The 15,082-nt window shown below is 41.8% G+C and overlaps 1 protein-coding gene across 1 annotated transcript in view; it reads right to left on the bottom strand.

Moving 5' to 3' along the window:
• Nucleotides 1–15,082, bottom strand: part of pcloa (piccolo presynaptic cytomatrix protein a) — a gene marked incomplete at both ends in the record, with an annotated part of 52,298 nt that overhangs the window by 30,612 nt on the left and 6,604 nt on the right. The window contains one exon of the mRNA XM_080518149.1: nucleotides 1,196–1,399. Coding sequence (XP_080374275.1) covers nucleotides 1,196–1,399 — 204 coding nt within the window. The remainder of the gene's footprint in view (nucleotides 1–1,195; nucleotides 1,400–15,082) is intronic.

The following is a 15,082-nucleotide window of genomic DNA, read 5'->3' as shown; positions in this document are numbered from 1 at the left end:
ATGGAGTTTCACCAGCTGGAAAAAGTTTGGGTTCCTGACTCAGGGTTTTCGCATCTAGATTCTCTTTGATTTTCTCCTCATTTATTTGTGTAGATGTATTGTCCAGCTCAATGGGAAACTCCTTCTGTGCGACTGTTTCAGAGATGAAAGCAGGTTTTGGCTCAACTGAATTTGTTTTCTCTTCTGGAAGACTTTCTGAAGCGGGCTCCACTTTATCATTATCCATCACGGGAGCGGCAGCCTCACTCTCACTAATCTTGGGCTTTGGCTCGGTTTCTGCTTCAGCAGTTGTCTTGTCTAAACCTGGAGGAGTTGATAGTTTCTGCATCTCACCTTCCTCTGGGAGAGAAAGGTCCTCTGTCACATTCTCAGAGCTACTCTGCGGTTGCTGATCTGTTGCGATTTCACTGGCAAGTGTGCTCGGATCTTTTTCTATATCAGGATGAATACGGTCCTCCGACGATTTTTCAGAGCTATTGTGTTGTTGCTCAATTGCTGAGCTGTCACCAACAGTTGTGCTTGCTTGAACAGAATCAGAAAGCACTGTCTCAGGTTGAGAATGGCCTTCTACGGCTTGTTTACTCCTACTCTGTTGCTCAGCTGCTACAGTCTCGCTAACATTTGGGTTTTCCTGAACAGAATCAGATGGCATAGTCTCAGGTTGAGGCTCATCCACTACTTTTTCACTCCTACTCTGTTGCTCAGCTGCTGTGGTCTCACCAACAGTTGTGCTTTGTTGATCAGAATCGGGTTGAGGACGGTCCCCTGCTGCCTTTTCGCCGCTACTCTGTTGCTCGGCTCCTGCCCTCTCACTAATAGCTGTGCTTTCTTGAACAGAATCAGACAGCCCTATCTCAGGTTGAGGATGGTTCTCTGCTGCTTTTTCAGTGCTACTCTGCTGTTGCTCAGCTGTCACGCTCTCGCTAACAGCTGTGCTTTGTTGGTCAGAATCAGGCTGACGATGAACCTCGCTGTTCTGTTGTTGCTCATCTGTAAGCATACTCTCAGCCAAAGCCTCTGCTATTGGAGGTTCTTGCTCTACACAAGCTACATCATCAGATACCGGTTCATCAGATTGTTTTTGTTTCTCTGACTGAGCTGCTTCCTTTGGGATGTTTTCAGGAGGAAGTGCGCTGTGATCAGATGGAGTTTGTGCATTGTCGGGTGTGTTTTCTGGAACGGAATGAGGCTCTACCTTTGTCTTGGGAGCTGGTGGGGTTACATCTGCTTCTGCTGCTTCAACTACAGGTTTGCTATCTACAGCAGCAGGGGTAGGGGTAGAGGAAGGAGGAGGAGCAGGAGGATGCTTCTTTGGGGAAGCGGTGGTTGAAGGTGGCCCATCTCCAAGTTGGCCAGACATGGCTCTTTGGGTCTGACAGTTGAGACAAAGCCATTCTTTCTGTGGAACATAGAAAAAAACAACAACATGTTAGTAATCAAAATAAATTGTTATATATATATATGACAAGTTACAATGCATTTTTAAATTTCAAAATACCCCCCAAAAAAGATGCGCACTTTTATTTCTAACAAAGAATCTTATGTAACTAAAACGTCACAGTAACGAGTCACACTGTGACGGGACAGCTTCTTCTATTTCAAGGGAAGCTTTCACATTTGTGGGGCTTAGGAGATGGGCCATGCATAATGCATGGTAATGGGACAGGGGTTTAGCAGGGCCTGTCAGGGAGGGTCAGATGGCTGCGTTGACACTACATGTGGCAGGCCTAACAGAAAAGCTGAGTTTCCATGTAGATTTATGTTTTGTGCCCGTATGATTTGATGATTACACCACACAAATCTACACATATTTCCACACCATAAACATACAGGAACAGTTTAACGTCTGTATAATGGATCACATGCTTTACTAAATTATTCATTTGACCAACTCAACCATTCAAGAATGTAAAAATGAGGCCTTTCTCCTCAACAATTGTGAGTCACTGAAACGTAGCTATATTTCCCAAGATTCTCTCCTCCCAGGCCATATAATATAGTTATATGAACATTTTTGACACTGAATATGAAAATCTTAAGAATCTGTTTCGCTGTAAATGCAAATATTAGCTACAAGTCCTTCCTATTATCACCTGGGATGTAGTTTTGAGATTAACTTCTCGACAACTATTCACTTTTATGATCTGAGAGTTTTATTAAGCATGTCCTGTTATATTTTATAATTTATGTATATTACCACGTAGTCGAGTAAACACTTCTATTCTAGAAAAACATACATCAACTCGGAAGCTCAGCTGGGGGCTATAATTTCAAGAACCACAGCACTTGTTGGGGTTTAATGTCCAGTAATGTAAACAAACCGGCATCCCACTTTAGGATCACAAACCACAGGTTGAGAAACACAAATTTAGAAGGAGAGAAAGATACACATCTCAGTTGTTTTTGGCCATCTACTAAAGGTACAAATGTTGTGGAGTGCATGTGAAAGTAGAAGACCATTTAATGAATGTGAGAAGAGAGAAAGGAACAGAAGTGCAACGCCAGGGCTGCTTCAACAGTTTGCTATTAGTGAGTCACAGTCGCAATTTGATGAAAATCAAGTTAATCCTCAAACGCGATGATGGACACAGACCAGATGCAAATGTCCTTGTGTGTGTGTGTGTGTGTGTGTGTGTGTGTGTGTGTGTGTGTGTGTGTGTGTGTGTGTGTGTGTGTGTGTGTGTGTGTGTTCTAGCAGGTGTAATCAACTTGACCCTCTCCATCCACCCTGCTGCCAGCACTTGAGATGGGACTTCCTCCAACCTGTCAGCAGTATCAGTTAAAGCAGACAAAAGCAGAGATTGTGGCCGATGGCAAACGCTGAAAAACCCACTCAGTCAGATAGTCGGCCAGCCTGAGCCACTTCAGAGACACTCATCACCGACATTATCAAAACATCACACTCGGCACACTTGGACCTTTCAATGCCTCCTAAATCAGGTTGTCACTCGAAGAACAGATATCGCTGCTTTTAGGCCATAAGTGTGAAAATCTGAAGCCTGACTGAGTATTTCCTACTGATATTTTACTGCAATCATCTTAAAGACTGGCGAATTATGAGGGATTCTAATTATTCACACGGTGAAATCTAAACTAGTTGCTTATTTATGAGCAACAAATGTGTTTAACTAACCAAATGAACCCATTGTTGTGAAGGTTTTTCAAGCAAGCTGTGGTGAATGCATTAGTGGTGTATTGCTATATGGAGAAAGCAGAAGCGATTATGCTATCGAACGACTTGTGCCAGAGTGAGGGCTCAAGTGCACAGATGAGTACTGTGCTCCTACGTCGATGGCGAACAGAACAATCTACTTATGCTATTCTCGTTGCTCTCAAGGGTTTTGCCAAAACGTAAAGAGAAGAAGCTTGTGCAGTCCAACTTGATCAAATACTGGCTTCAAGCTCTGGATGTGTGTCTCCAAAAGAGAACAGATGTGTGCATTTATTCTATCTATATCAAGCCCCCCCCCCCCCCCCACTAATTGTAGAAAATTCACAGTTCAAAAAAGATATTAACTTTAAAAACATCAGACACTGAGCATTTCTATGTTTCATGCTTCTGAAAAGAAATCCCTTCATTTAAAATTGTAGTGCCTCCGTTTGGCCAGAGGGGGGGCAGTCTTGCAATCAATCTCCAGTCATTTTCTTGAGAGAAGAAGGGTCATGCCGAGTCACATTTACACTATTTGCACACCTGGCTCATATTCAAGCTACATTCTGAAACATACAATGGTAAACTAGAGAAATAACTTTTCTCTAAGCATACACAGAACAATGGAAGATGCCAGGAAACGTAATGTAAAGAAATGAAATGTAAAGAAAACTGAAAAAAAGTGATTTCTATGGATCTAAGAATTGAGTCATCCTTGACCTCTATGATCAATGCTGCATTTGTGCAGATTATCCACAATCAACTAGGAAAACTGGACCCAGAGAATCTGCCCAATATGCACCAGGAGCAATATCAGTGCAGATTTCTTCATGAACATTCATGCCATCAAAAGAAAGTCCTAATGAAAACACTGCACAAATTACATATTTGACGTAAGCGGTGACACAACTGTATCGAGATCCGCAATCATTACGCCTCCTCTGCCAACCTGGCTTTTAATTAACACAAAACAAAGCAGGTGTAGCTGCTCATGATGAGTCCTCCAACTGCAGCTTGCAAACGGATGCGACAAGCCTCCGTATGAGTTTGTCCGCCTGCTGTGACGAGTTCTGCAAACAGCAGCATGGATGATTCATAAAAGCAGGGGAGTCACTCACTCACATCAAGGACAGTTCCTCTCATCGCATCGGTTTGGACACCAAGAGGGCTTAGAAACGTCAACACCCACAGCGATGAGAGCTGTGACGGAGATGATGACATACATATACTCTGATAAAAGGCACGGAATACTTTGGAAGGAAATGATAGCCTGATCTCCCTTCCCACGTGGCTCCCAATAAAATGAATTCAGGCTCATGCATGAATGAATAAGGGAAGATTTACAGTCCCCAAAACCTTTCCATCTCAGCCAAACTCCTTGGAAAGACACAGAGAGAAGACAAAACCGCAGACGGGAACCAGACACTTGCGATGAGACAGGCTGTACCTATGTTTGGCTTTTGTTTTCCAAATGGGAGTTGGAGTGTTGTGAAGGTTGGTGCTACTCTTTGATTAAGACTAAAGATCCTTTGAGGGTTTAACTCATCTATATTTATACAGATCCCGGCACAGACTGTGGTTAAATATACTTCTTCGAACCACCATCCGCTCTTTATACATTATATTTTAATGTTGTTATACATGCATCCTCTCACTCTCTCTTTATTTGTCTCATATTCATTAATTGCGTTATTTTTATTCTCAATCTATAAATAGCTGCACAGGCTAATGTTAAGCTGCTGTAATCTCTGACTTCCTCTCACTGGGATCCATAAAGTGTTATCATAAATAGACGAGGACGCAACAGACGGATAAATCAATGGCGGGATGAGAAGGAGTGAGGTAGAGGATAGGTTTAAGGATACAAGAGAGAGAGGGAGAGAGAAAGGTAATAATGGTGTTCAAGAAGTGGGATGCTGCAATGGGAAGAGTGGAAAAGGGGAAGCATGGAGAACAAAAGGTACTGAACTAACGGCAGGAGAAGAAAGTGAAAAAGGGTGCGGTTGTGTAAGTGAAGAAGCTTAATGATCATTGGAAGTGACTCAACTCAGCAGCGACTGCCAATGAGTTAAACGTTACCACCCTGCAAATCCAGAAATTAATTGCTGGAAAGTCATGACAAGATGCACTTTCTGACAACTGCCAGGAGTGACTGTACAACATTACAGTGCAAACTAGGATTGACGTCGTTCAAGCTTACAGCCACACAAAACCCTGCACTGACTTCCACACCATTAGCTTTAATGCTTCGCAATCAGCAATTATTTTACCGCCTGTAACTTAAAGCTCGAATAACCAGCAGGAAAAGACAAAACAACTTTCCAAATGTCATCTCAAAAGCAATTGTGTGATGTTGTGATTGTATATCAGCCAAAATCAGCAAACTTTTCACTATTTGGTTAAATGAGTCACTGAGAAAAAAGGACAAATAGCAAAGTCCTGCTGAAGGCTTTAGATATCACACTGTGATGTAGCCTACAGGATAACCAGGTATGCACTATTTTCTCACTGGACACAATCTGAAATACTGCAAATACTGACTAAGAAAGAGCTAAGGGCCAGACTGTAACTAAGTACTCCCACTCAATGGCAGAAATTTCACATTGTGACCGCTTGAAAACACTGATCTCTGTTACACTAGTTAGAAATGAGGAATAAAGTCACAATTTCTCAATACAAATCAACTTGATTTCTAAAGCATTCTAAAAACAACCACAATTGAACCAACGTGATGTACACAATTAGACATAAAACTCTAAAAACATGAAGTGCAATCATTACAAAAAACATTAAAAAACTATAAAATACAAATTCTCAAATGGCAAAAAATTAATATGTTGTATTAAAGCTAATTTAAGTTAATCTACAGTTGTGTGAGATTAATCTTGATCATCAAACACAAAGAAAATATTCCCATAAAGTGTATTGAGTGGAGCCGATACTAACTATGGGCAGAGGCAAGGTACACCTTATTCTCAGGTCATGTGTCATTTACATGGCACATACAGAGATACAGCAATCGCACACATTCACACTCCCATATGGACAGTAATAACTGCAAAAGCATGTTTTTAGGCTGTTTTTGCCAAACATAAAAAAAAAATTTAACAAAAGGACAACATCATAGTTGTTTGTACATCTATGTTCAATATTTAAAATGTACAAGGTTTTTAGTTATGAGACTAATCCACGTTTCAAAATACGGGGAACAGTACAACAGTAATATGTCTGACCATAAATGATCTCGTCAAAGCTGTTACACAGATCATTCAAACATCGTCAAACTACAGTAAAAAAAAATACATTCAAAACCGCGTTACGTGTCTCCTGAGAATTGTGCTATTTCCACATTCCGGCTCACCTCACATTTCAGCGCCGAAGCTTTCGCTAAAAATAAAGTCTGAAAGTCGTTGCCCTTTTCTCATTGATGAGTGCTGCTGAGTGGCCAACTTAATTATAATGCACTGGACTGCAAGCAGAACATCCCAGCATCAGCTCCTTTGCAAGCCAAAAAAGGTCTTTGTCCTCATAAATGTCCCATGTTATAGATGTTACCTTCCCTAGTTGAATGTCCTGTATTCACTGACCGTGCTCATGTGTTGAAGGGATTCTCATTTGACTTATGAATCTGCATGACGCTTAAATGGTAATAGCCTTAAGGTTTGAGAACTGGGCTGGGGTCCACAGCATTGTTGACTGTAATCCCAAGATAAGCAGCAAAAGAAAAACCGAAGTGGAGGAGCCGAATAAATCAAATTGTGCTGTCAAAACGCTTTTGAGAAGAGTGCTTGTAACGCTCCGCTCCTTGGTAACCAGCATTAGGGAACGAGATGGGAATGTGTGTAACTGGATGTGAGGGGAGCGGAGAGCTGCAAGAAATCAAAATAAGTCTTTTGAGGGAGCCGTCCCCAGGATAATTGAGGGGTTGAGCAAGTTAATTATCCAATTCTGAATAGAAATCTTTGATTGGATTCGGCCCTGACAGGAGACAGACAAGAGTCCCGCCGCCTCTCTTCACAAGAGTGTCAGAAGAAGTCACTCCACTGAGGATTGATATTTCCTCGCCAGGTGAGCGGAAAAGGTGCCAGAGGAGGGGAAAAACAGTGTGGGAGTAGACGTGTGTGTAAAGTCCTTGTTTTCAAAGTGGATCTGACACAAAAGAAACAATGTGATGAGGGGGTTTTATATAAAACCCAAGCCGTGGGATTAGGGACAGAGTTTCAGGGCATTTTCAGCACACATCTGTGTTTGTTTGTCTACAATCCACTTCATAAACTTTACGCACGTGTCACATTTAAAAAAACAGAAAGTTAGAAAGTCAAGATTTCTAGTAGACAATTCTGTCCTTGTTTGAATTTCATCCAGATCACTATAAGATGGATTAATCCTCAAAATTATGACAAGAAAATCTCAGTTTGGTGGTTCATAGAATTATTTTGTTCATGTTTTTCATAGTAAGGACGCAATAATTCTAATAATAATTAATAAAAAAGGATGAAGGATGTCAGCGATGGAGAGAATTTATTGTCCTCTGGGGGGAATCTATATCAAGCATAGTGCTACATTTAATTGCTTCACGTAGCAAAATTAGTGACAAAAACACCATAAGAGGATAGATTTATAACAGAGTAAAAACACCAAATCTCAGGAAAGACATAATCAAAAGAGCAGGTCATCATAAAACAATCAAAAGAAATTATTCAGAAGCTTTAAGCACTGTTGCCGGTGCAGTTGTTTCACACGGTTGTGTTGCATGTCATGCTTTTATAAACGTGTTTCTCCACAACGTAATGAAGAATATTGAGGCTCTATCAATCATGGCAGTAATAACAGGAAAGGACAGTGCTATCTAAAAAGGTTAGGGGAACATGTGGCTTTCATTGGAACTTTATGAACAGAATTCCCAGAACATTATGAATCACACACTCCAATACACATAAGCCAAGGATGGCCAACCTTTCATCAACGCAATACAAGACCTCCAAATCCTACAGTGTTTCTGTCTCTCACAAGAAAACAAACTGTATACAAGAGTCTGATGGTTGATTGCTGATTCTTTCATTTAATTGGGTGACAAAGAAGCATAGAATCACGTTTCAATCAAGTTATTCAGCACAAGCCAACTATCTGAAGCAGTTGAGCTCAACTGAGTTTAATTTTTCTCATGAATGCAATATGAGCTATATATATTATTTTCCTTTACATAGTGTGAAAACAAGCACTTCATTGAGGGGGAAAAAAGAGGCTTTATGCATGCCGATCACAGTTTTTCACTTAAGTTTCAGCAGTATTATTGGTTCTTCAAACTGAAGGAACTTTTCCACAATAAAATGTATAACTGACCACAAGAGAATGGTCTGCTTCATCATATTCCAGCAATGCCTCAGTCTCATATATAGCTCATTACATTGTTGTAGCCACAGAATCTAATCAACCACATCAAGAGCGGAACATAATTTAAAGCTGATGATTTGCTAAAGTCATTGAAAGTTGCATATATCCATCCATCCATCCATACAGGGATTTATTGTTTTCAGGGTCACGGGGCACAGGAGCCAAACCCACTTAACTACAATCGAAAGCAGTGTACACCCAGGACATGTTACCAGTCCAAAACAGACGTTACAGATACCTCAAGATATATCTTTAAAAAAAACCAACTAAACAACCCCCCCCCCCCACAATCCTACATTTCCTGCCTCATCAGTGATTTCTGCCCGACAGTGAATTGTGCCTATAGGTGCTGTTAATATGACTCACCAGGCGTGAGTCACGAGTGCTAAAACAAACCACAATAGTCAGGTTGTCATGGTTTGCACCGCTCAGGGCTACAAAGACTGGCACCCATATCGTTTGTGACACCCCTCCACTCCTCCCCCTCCTATTGGCTCCCACCGTCTTCACAGTCATCTTCCCTGCCTCCGCTCTCATCCGTTTCAGGCCGCCTCCCCATATCAAAACGTGATCTGCCTGTGCATGTCATTCATCCCACAGCTTGTCTTCATGCATTCCCGCAAGATAAATTGCTATTTTGCGGCATTTGATATCGCGAGACAAATTTCCATCAACTGCTTTTAGATAAATGAATTATATCCGTTTCTCAAATTCTGTCAATCAAACTTATGCCTTCCAGCTGCACTTGCGTTGCTATTTTCTGCACTCAGGATAAAAGCCACCTTTAAAAAAATAAAAAAATAAAAACACGGGAAGAAAAAAAAAAAAGCTAATCCACTTGCCTCTCAGGTATTTTCAATGCATGAAAAAGATTTTCTAAGGTGAAGCCATTTCCTAATCCAGGCTGCACTGCTGGCCTCGACGTGTGAATAACAAATTTTAGGAAAGATGTCAGACTCAGACGCTCCACCACCCACAGGAGAAAGAAAAAAAAACTCACATCAGAGACTTCAGTAAAGCAATTGTCGGGGAGAGAGAGAGAGAGAAAGAAAGCACCAACAGTCAAGATGTAAGTACAGCAGTGTGTGCTAACTCGATGAGGCTGGTGCCAGAAAATGTGGGTTTTCAAGTGTCTGTGAGCCTGCGCCTGCTTGTCCTTCCCCTCTGTCTGATGAGGGCTCAATGCTGGCACACTTCATGTCTTAACATATCCCCCCCCCACCCCTTCCTTGGCACTGAAGGTTCAGTCGCTAAAATGTGGCCCTTGCCAAGCATGCAAAAAACAAGTAACCTGAGGATGAACCGGAAAGCATTAGGCCGAAGCGGATTTTCGTCAAAAAGAAAAGAAAAACAGTCAAAAGCAATTGTGAAAATGGTTCTGGACGTGTTAAATTAGTCGGCCGTGTGGACATGGTGCTCCGTCAAAGAATGGCAACAACACGCTCAGTGTATTTCTGTTCAGCTCCCATCATTCATTCTGCAAAATGAATACCTCGCCAACGGAAAGAACCAAACACATTCGCACAAACAAAATCACCTTAACGTCTAAAAATACCACCCGATTCAAGCCTTCCAACGCGGCCATGTGGGGGACTCAGCGGGTGGCCTGGTGCAGCAGAAAGCCGCTGTTAAAAGGACGAAAAATGAAAGAAGGCACACAAAAGAGAGACAGAAGAGGATGACTTGGAGAGGGAGGAGGGTGAGAGGGGGGGGGGGGGGGGGGGGGGGCTGCCCTGCAGTCACTTGTGTTCTCCCTTCTTTTTGCCTTTGTGGCTAGCTTTTGTGGCCGTGACTATTTTCGTACACTTCAGCCTCCCGGCCACGTGATAGGCGAAGGCTGCGAGGCGTTCGAACTGTACGGAGCACAAGCGGACAAGTCGTCTCGACACCAACGAGACCCACTGAACAACGAAACCTCCAAAATGTAAAGTGGATGGATCAAATACAGAAAACGTGAGGCTTACAGAGGCCTTTCCCTGTGTATGTGTGTGTGACAGTTTAATGATATTGCAGGCTGGAGGGTGAATCCTGCTCGTCCATGTGTGTGTGTGTGTGTGTGTACGGCCACAGAGCGTGCTTTCATCTGCCATTGCACACTGGGGATGGTTTCAGACTGTGGGCGGAGGTGTGAGTACAGCCACAGAATAACAATGAGGAGGGAGGACACAGGAATCACCACGCAGTGAGTGTGCATTAACAGACCAGAGATGAGGGGAAGCACAGGGAAATAGAACGCATGCACAGACACACACACACACGGAGCTTTCTGGATGTAAAGACCGTCACTTAGGAATTCGGGAACAAAACCAATAAAGCCATTTCTGCCATTTCAAATTTATAGGACTTTTTTTGTGTCCAAAAGCTCTTTTGTGGATTTGCCTGTGATAATCTCATAAGATCATAAGATTATTTACCATTTGCATCAATGCATCTCCTGCACCTTTAACTTAACAAACACCTCCCTCCGTTAAGATCAGCAAAGTCTATTTTTAGCTGTATTTCCTCAAGGCGAGGCGATGAAGTGAGAGAGGCACAGTAGATTAGTTGACTCAGGATTGCTAATTCTCTCACACCGAGCAAAACACCCGACACCACTTGATGCAGATTTTGAATCAGACTTTTTTTAATGCTAAACACTAGTTTTTAGCTCTACGTTGAGCAGAAAAACCCTTGTGTTTCACAATCAAAGATGATTTGAGTACTTGAGGCAAAGTTGACGGTATCACTGCTGATTCTGTATTCACTGCCTACAACGGTTATAGTAAACACACTCATGGATTTAAACTATAGCAAATATTACAGGTTCGAATTTGTTCTTGTTGCTTGTAGCCATTACTTTTATTAGCTTGCCTGACCCACACGGAAAAAAGCGGTTACCACAGTGAGGAATAATCCCAGGATGCTCTCCAGGTTTCTTTGAAGATGAGGATTTCCTATAGAGAAATGTATTTGACATCTCAATGTGAGCGTTTGACTTTGCACCTCTGTGTTTGTCCTGAGATGAACTGGTGACCTGTCTGCAGTGCAAACTGCCTTAAATAATAATCAGAATAACAATCTGAACATATTTATAAACATACCTTAAATTAAGGTTCCGCCCTCCTTTGTCCTTTTGTTGATGCAATGACTGGCCATATTGCTGTCAATGATTCCCTCAGCGTTTTGTAAAATACTGTGTGTGCTTATGTATATATTTAATTCCGGTCATTTGCTTTGCTAATAAATTCATCAATAGGATGTTGACATTTGAGACTCTGCACTTTAGCACAGCGGGGTTTTAATGTTGTTAGTGGAAATGCTCCCGCTGTTTCAAATGGGGGGGGAAACTGTTTCCTCTTATAGTTCAAACACCTGATGTTGTTTATTGGCTGCTGTTTTGTTTTTAAGGTTGTGCTAAGTAGTAAATGTATTTCAGGTGAACAACTGTCTTCAATATGAACAAGAAGCTCTCAGCCAAACTTTAGCCTCTTACTAAAGGATGTATACGAGAAGAAACCATTAATTAAGGAAAACAGCTCGAATCACACTTTCTGCCGTTACTTTCAAGCCAGCATGGCATGTCTGTTGTGTTCTACCGGATCAATCCATCAATCACATGAAAGTGATGTGTGTCTCCAGATAACGATGACCTAGTTCCTACAATCTTACTTTTCAACCTCCAAAAGAAAAACACTCAGTTATCCAGCCATTTTTATGGCCTTTGTTTTGCCATTTGGCAGGTCTTCGCTTCAGATGAAACTAAAGATCTTTTATTTGGGTCTTCTATGACCCATAAAGTTAAAATTTGTGTTAGTAATCACAACATCTCATGAAACCATGAATTTACGTGCATGAATCTAAGCGATCAGTCAGTATGTAAGTGGTGGATTGGTGTGAGACACAAGTGTGTGAGTTCTTCCACGTTTTTCCGTTGCTCCTTTCAGGGGTTCGCCACAGCAGATCATCTGCCGCCGTCTCATCCTGTCCCCTGCCTTCGCTCTTATTACACCAACAATCTCCTTCACACGTCCATGAATTTTCCATCTCCAACATCCTGTATGCAAACCATAGTAGTGCACGTATATTGATGACGTTCAAAGGAAATACAACCATGAAATAATAATGTACCAGTACTTTCAACTGAAACCCCCCCCCCTCAAAAAAATGACTATCATCAGGTAGGAATTAATATATTCCTCCTGTAAATGATGCAGGATGTGACTCACAGCTTCTCTCTGAGCTTAGGTTCTTTGATTTGCGCTTGTTACCAGAGTGACACTTCACCCATTTTACGTAAGACTTCTCCAACGAGCACACTCATTACTGATAAGGGCAGCATGACATGGAGCCCGAGCTACAGGAATGTTGCTGAGCTGAACTGGACACGCATTTGCATTTCCCGACATCAAAAGCAGTGACAGTGGGAAAGGCAGAGGGAAAGCACCACCGAGGGAGAGTCTGACAGGGAAAGCACTATGTTTAAGAGGAGGATAAGCACCGATAAAACAAAGGTATTGAGTGAAATAAGAAAGTCCCTCCATGTCTGTTAAAGGAAGTCAAAGATAAAACAGAAGGAATTCCGAGAAAAAGTCATGACGACACGAAAAAGGGAAGAAAGGAAGAAATTAATAAAGAAACTGGTGGGAAGAAAAGTAGAAAAAGCACATTAGGGTGAGTGCTTTTCTATCTGGGGGGGCTTTTTTTCACAACTCATATTGATGGGGATTAAGCAGAAACACCTGAGTCTGGGCTCACGCCTCCATAGAAATGACAGGCTTCCCGTTGCCCTTTAAATCCATTTAGGAAACAGAGATTACGCCTGCACACGTCCACACGAACACGTGTCGACACATTAGTACGCACACCCTCTTGCCCTTCAGCTCTTCAAAGAAAATGGCTGACAGATCATCTTCAAGAAGCCCAAACACACATGTGTATGTAGCGCATAATGAAATGTTGACAAATCAATGAGGGAAACAACGAATGCCAAGGCAACATATTGTTCAGATTCTCCAACCATCCCCCCTGCGCGCACACACTGAAACACACACAACTGATCTTTGACCCACTCACATGCGTCAGCAAAGGAACCCTTGCTGCCAACCAACATTATGACGGCAATGACACAAAGGCGAGGCACACTATGGAGGGATGGGGGGGAAACCTTTCTTGAGGCTAAAATGCAGGACTGGCGATTTACACACAACGAACCGGCAACATTGTGCCATAACAACCTTTAAATTTGAATGTTTTTATATTGCAGAGGATACATGATGAAAGTGTTTATAATGAAAAAAAAGTGCAATTGCTCCTGGAAATGACCATTTTAATGAAACCTTCCGGTGCAAAATACAGTCAAACATCAAAACAACAGTTGTTTTATGCATGTTTTTAAGAACTGACCCCGACAGCATGGACTTGACACTAATGCTAGTTTGATTACAATGCTCTCATTATTTTATCCACTGCTTTTAAGAAACGTTTGTTTTTTTAATCCAAGTTTTCTTTGACATTTGTACAATTTGCTTAGTTCGGGAGGCCAGATTGGAGCTTCTCGCGGGCTGGTTTTGGTCCATGGGCCTTTTGTTTGACACCCCTGCTTAGAAACCCAATAGTGAGTATGAAGGGAAGTATGAACAAAGATAAGGTAAAAGTCAAAAGTCACATCTGACTCAGCTCCATGACAAGAAGATGATGAAAGGAATTATTATTTCTCCTTCATATTTACATTTTCTCTGTGCCTTGCCTCCAAGTGATTCGGCAAATTAAAAAATCTACAAAAACTTTGATAACATTTTTGCTGCCTACTGTCCTCCAAAAAAAATCAAAGACCAAGGAACATCTATTCCAGTTTTTCAAACAGAAAGTCACCTCTGTGCTATCAAAACCTGGCGTATTTACCGTATTTCAATATCAAGTCACTAGTACACAAATCATTTGCCAAAATCTCTATGAGTGACTAAATTTCACACCGCATCATAAATATTCAATCTATGCAGACTCTGAGAGGGAAAACAGCAATTATTTGATATTAAGTGGCAGACAGGAAGTAAACATTACTGACCCCTGGCAGGATCAGAGTGTATGAAATATTGCCACGGATAGAAGAGTTCACGGGTTTGTTATCAGCTTAGATCCTCTCACTTACAAAATGCTCTCCAGGGATCCAGAAATACACAGCAGATTACTAAAGACACAGTTAAAACCCCGGCTAACAAAGCAGCTAACATGTGACGTGAAGGGAGAACTGCAGGCTGGAAAACCCGTGACCGATTGCACGACCAAGTCAGGAACATCTTGGCTGATCAGTGGATTTACAACTGTCGGACATGCAGACGTAAAAAAATCAGTCAAGAAGTATGTCAACAGCAACGAGGATACTGATATAATAAGAGAGTGTAACACATATGATTCCTGCATGCTGAGGAACTGCTCAACCGAAAGCACTGCTTGACCACTATTTCCATCTTGTAGTGATCCTTCACCATAGAGGACCATCTGCTCCATGGAGCTCAAGCACACACAGTCCTGTGGTGGCGCTTCCACATGAGACAACCC

This window comes from Blennius ocellaris (assembly GCF_963422515.1).
Source record: "Blennius ocellaris genome assembly, chromosome: 22".
NCBI lineage: Eukaryota > Metazoa > Chordata > Actinopteri > Blenniiformes > Blenniidae > Blennius > Blennius ocellaris.
Note: the sequence above shows the minus strand (reverse complement) of the source record. Positions and strands in the feature narration are given on the sequence as shown.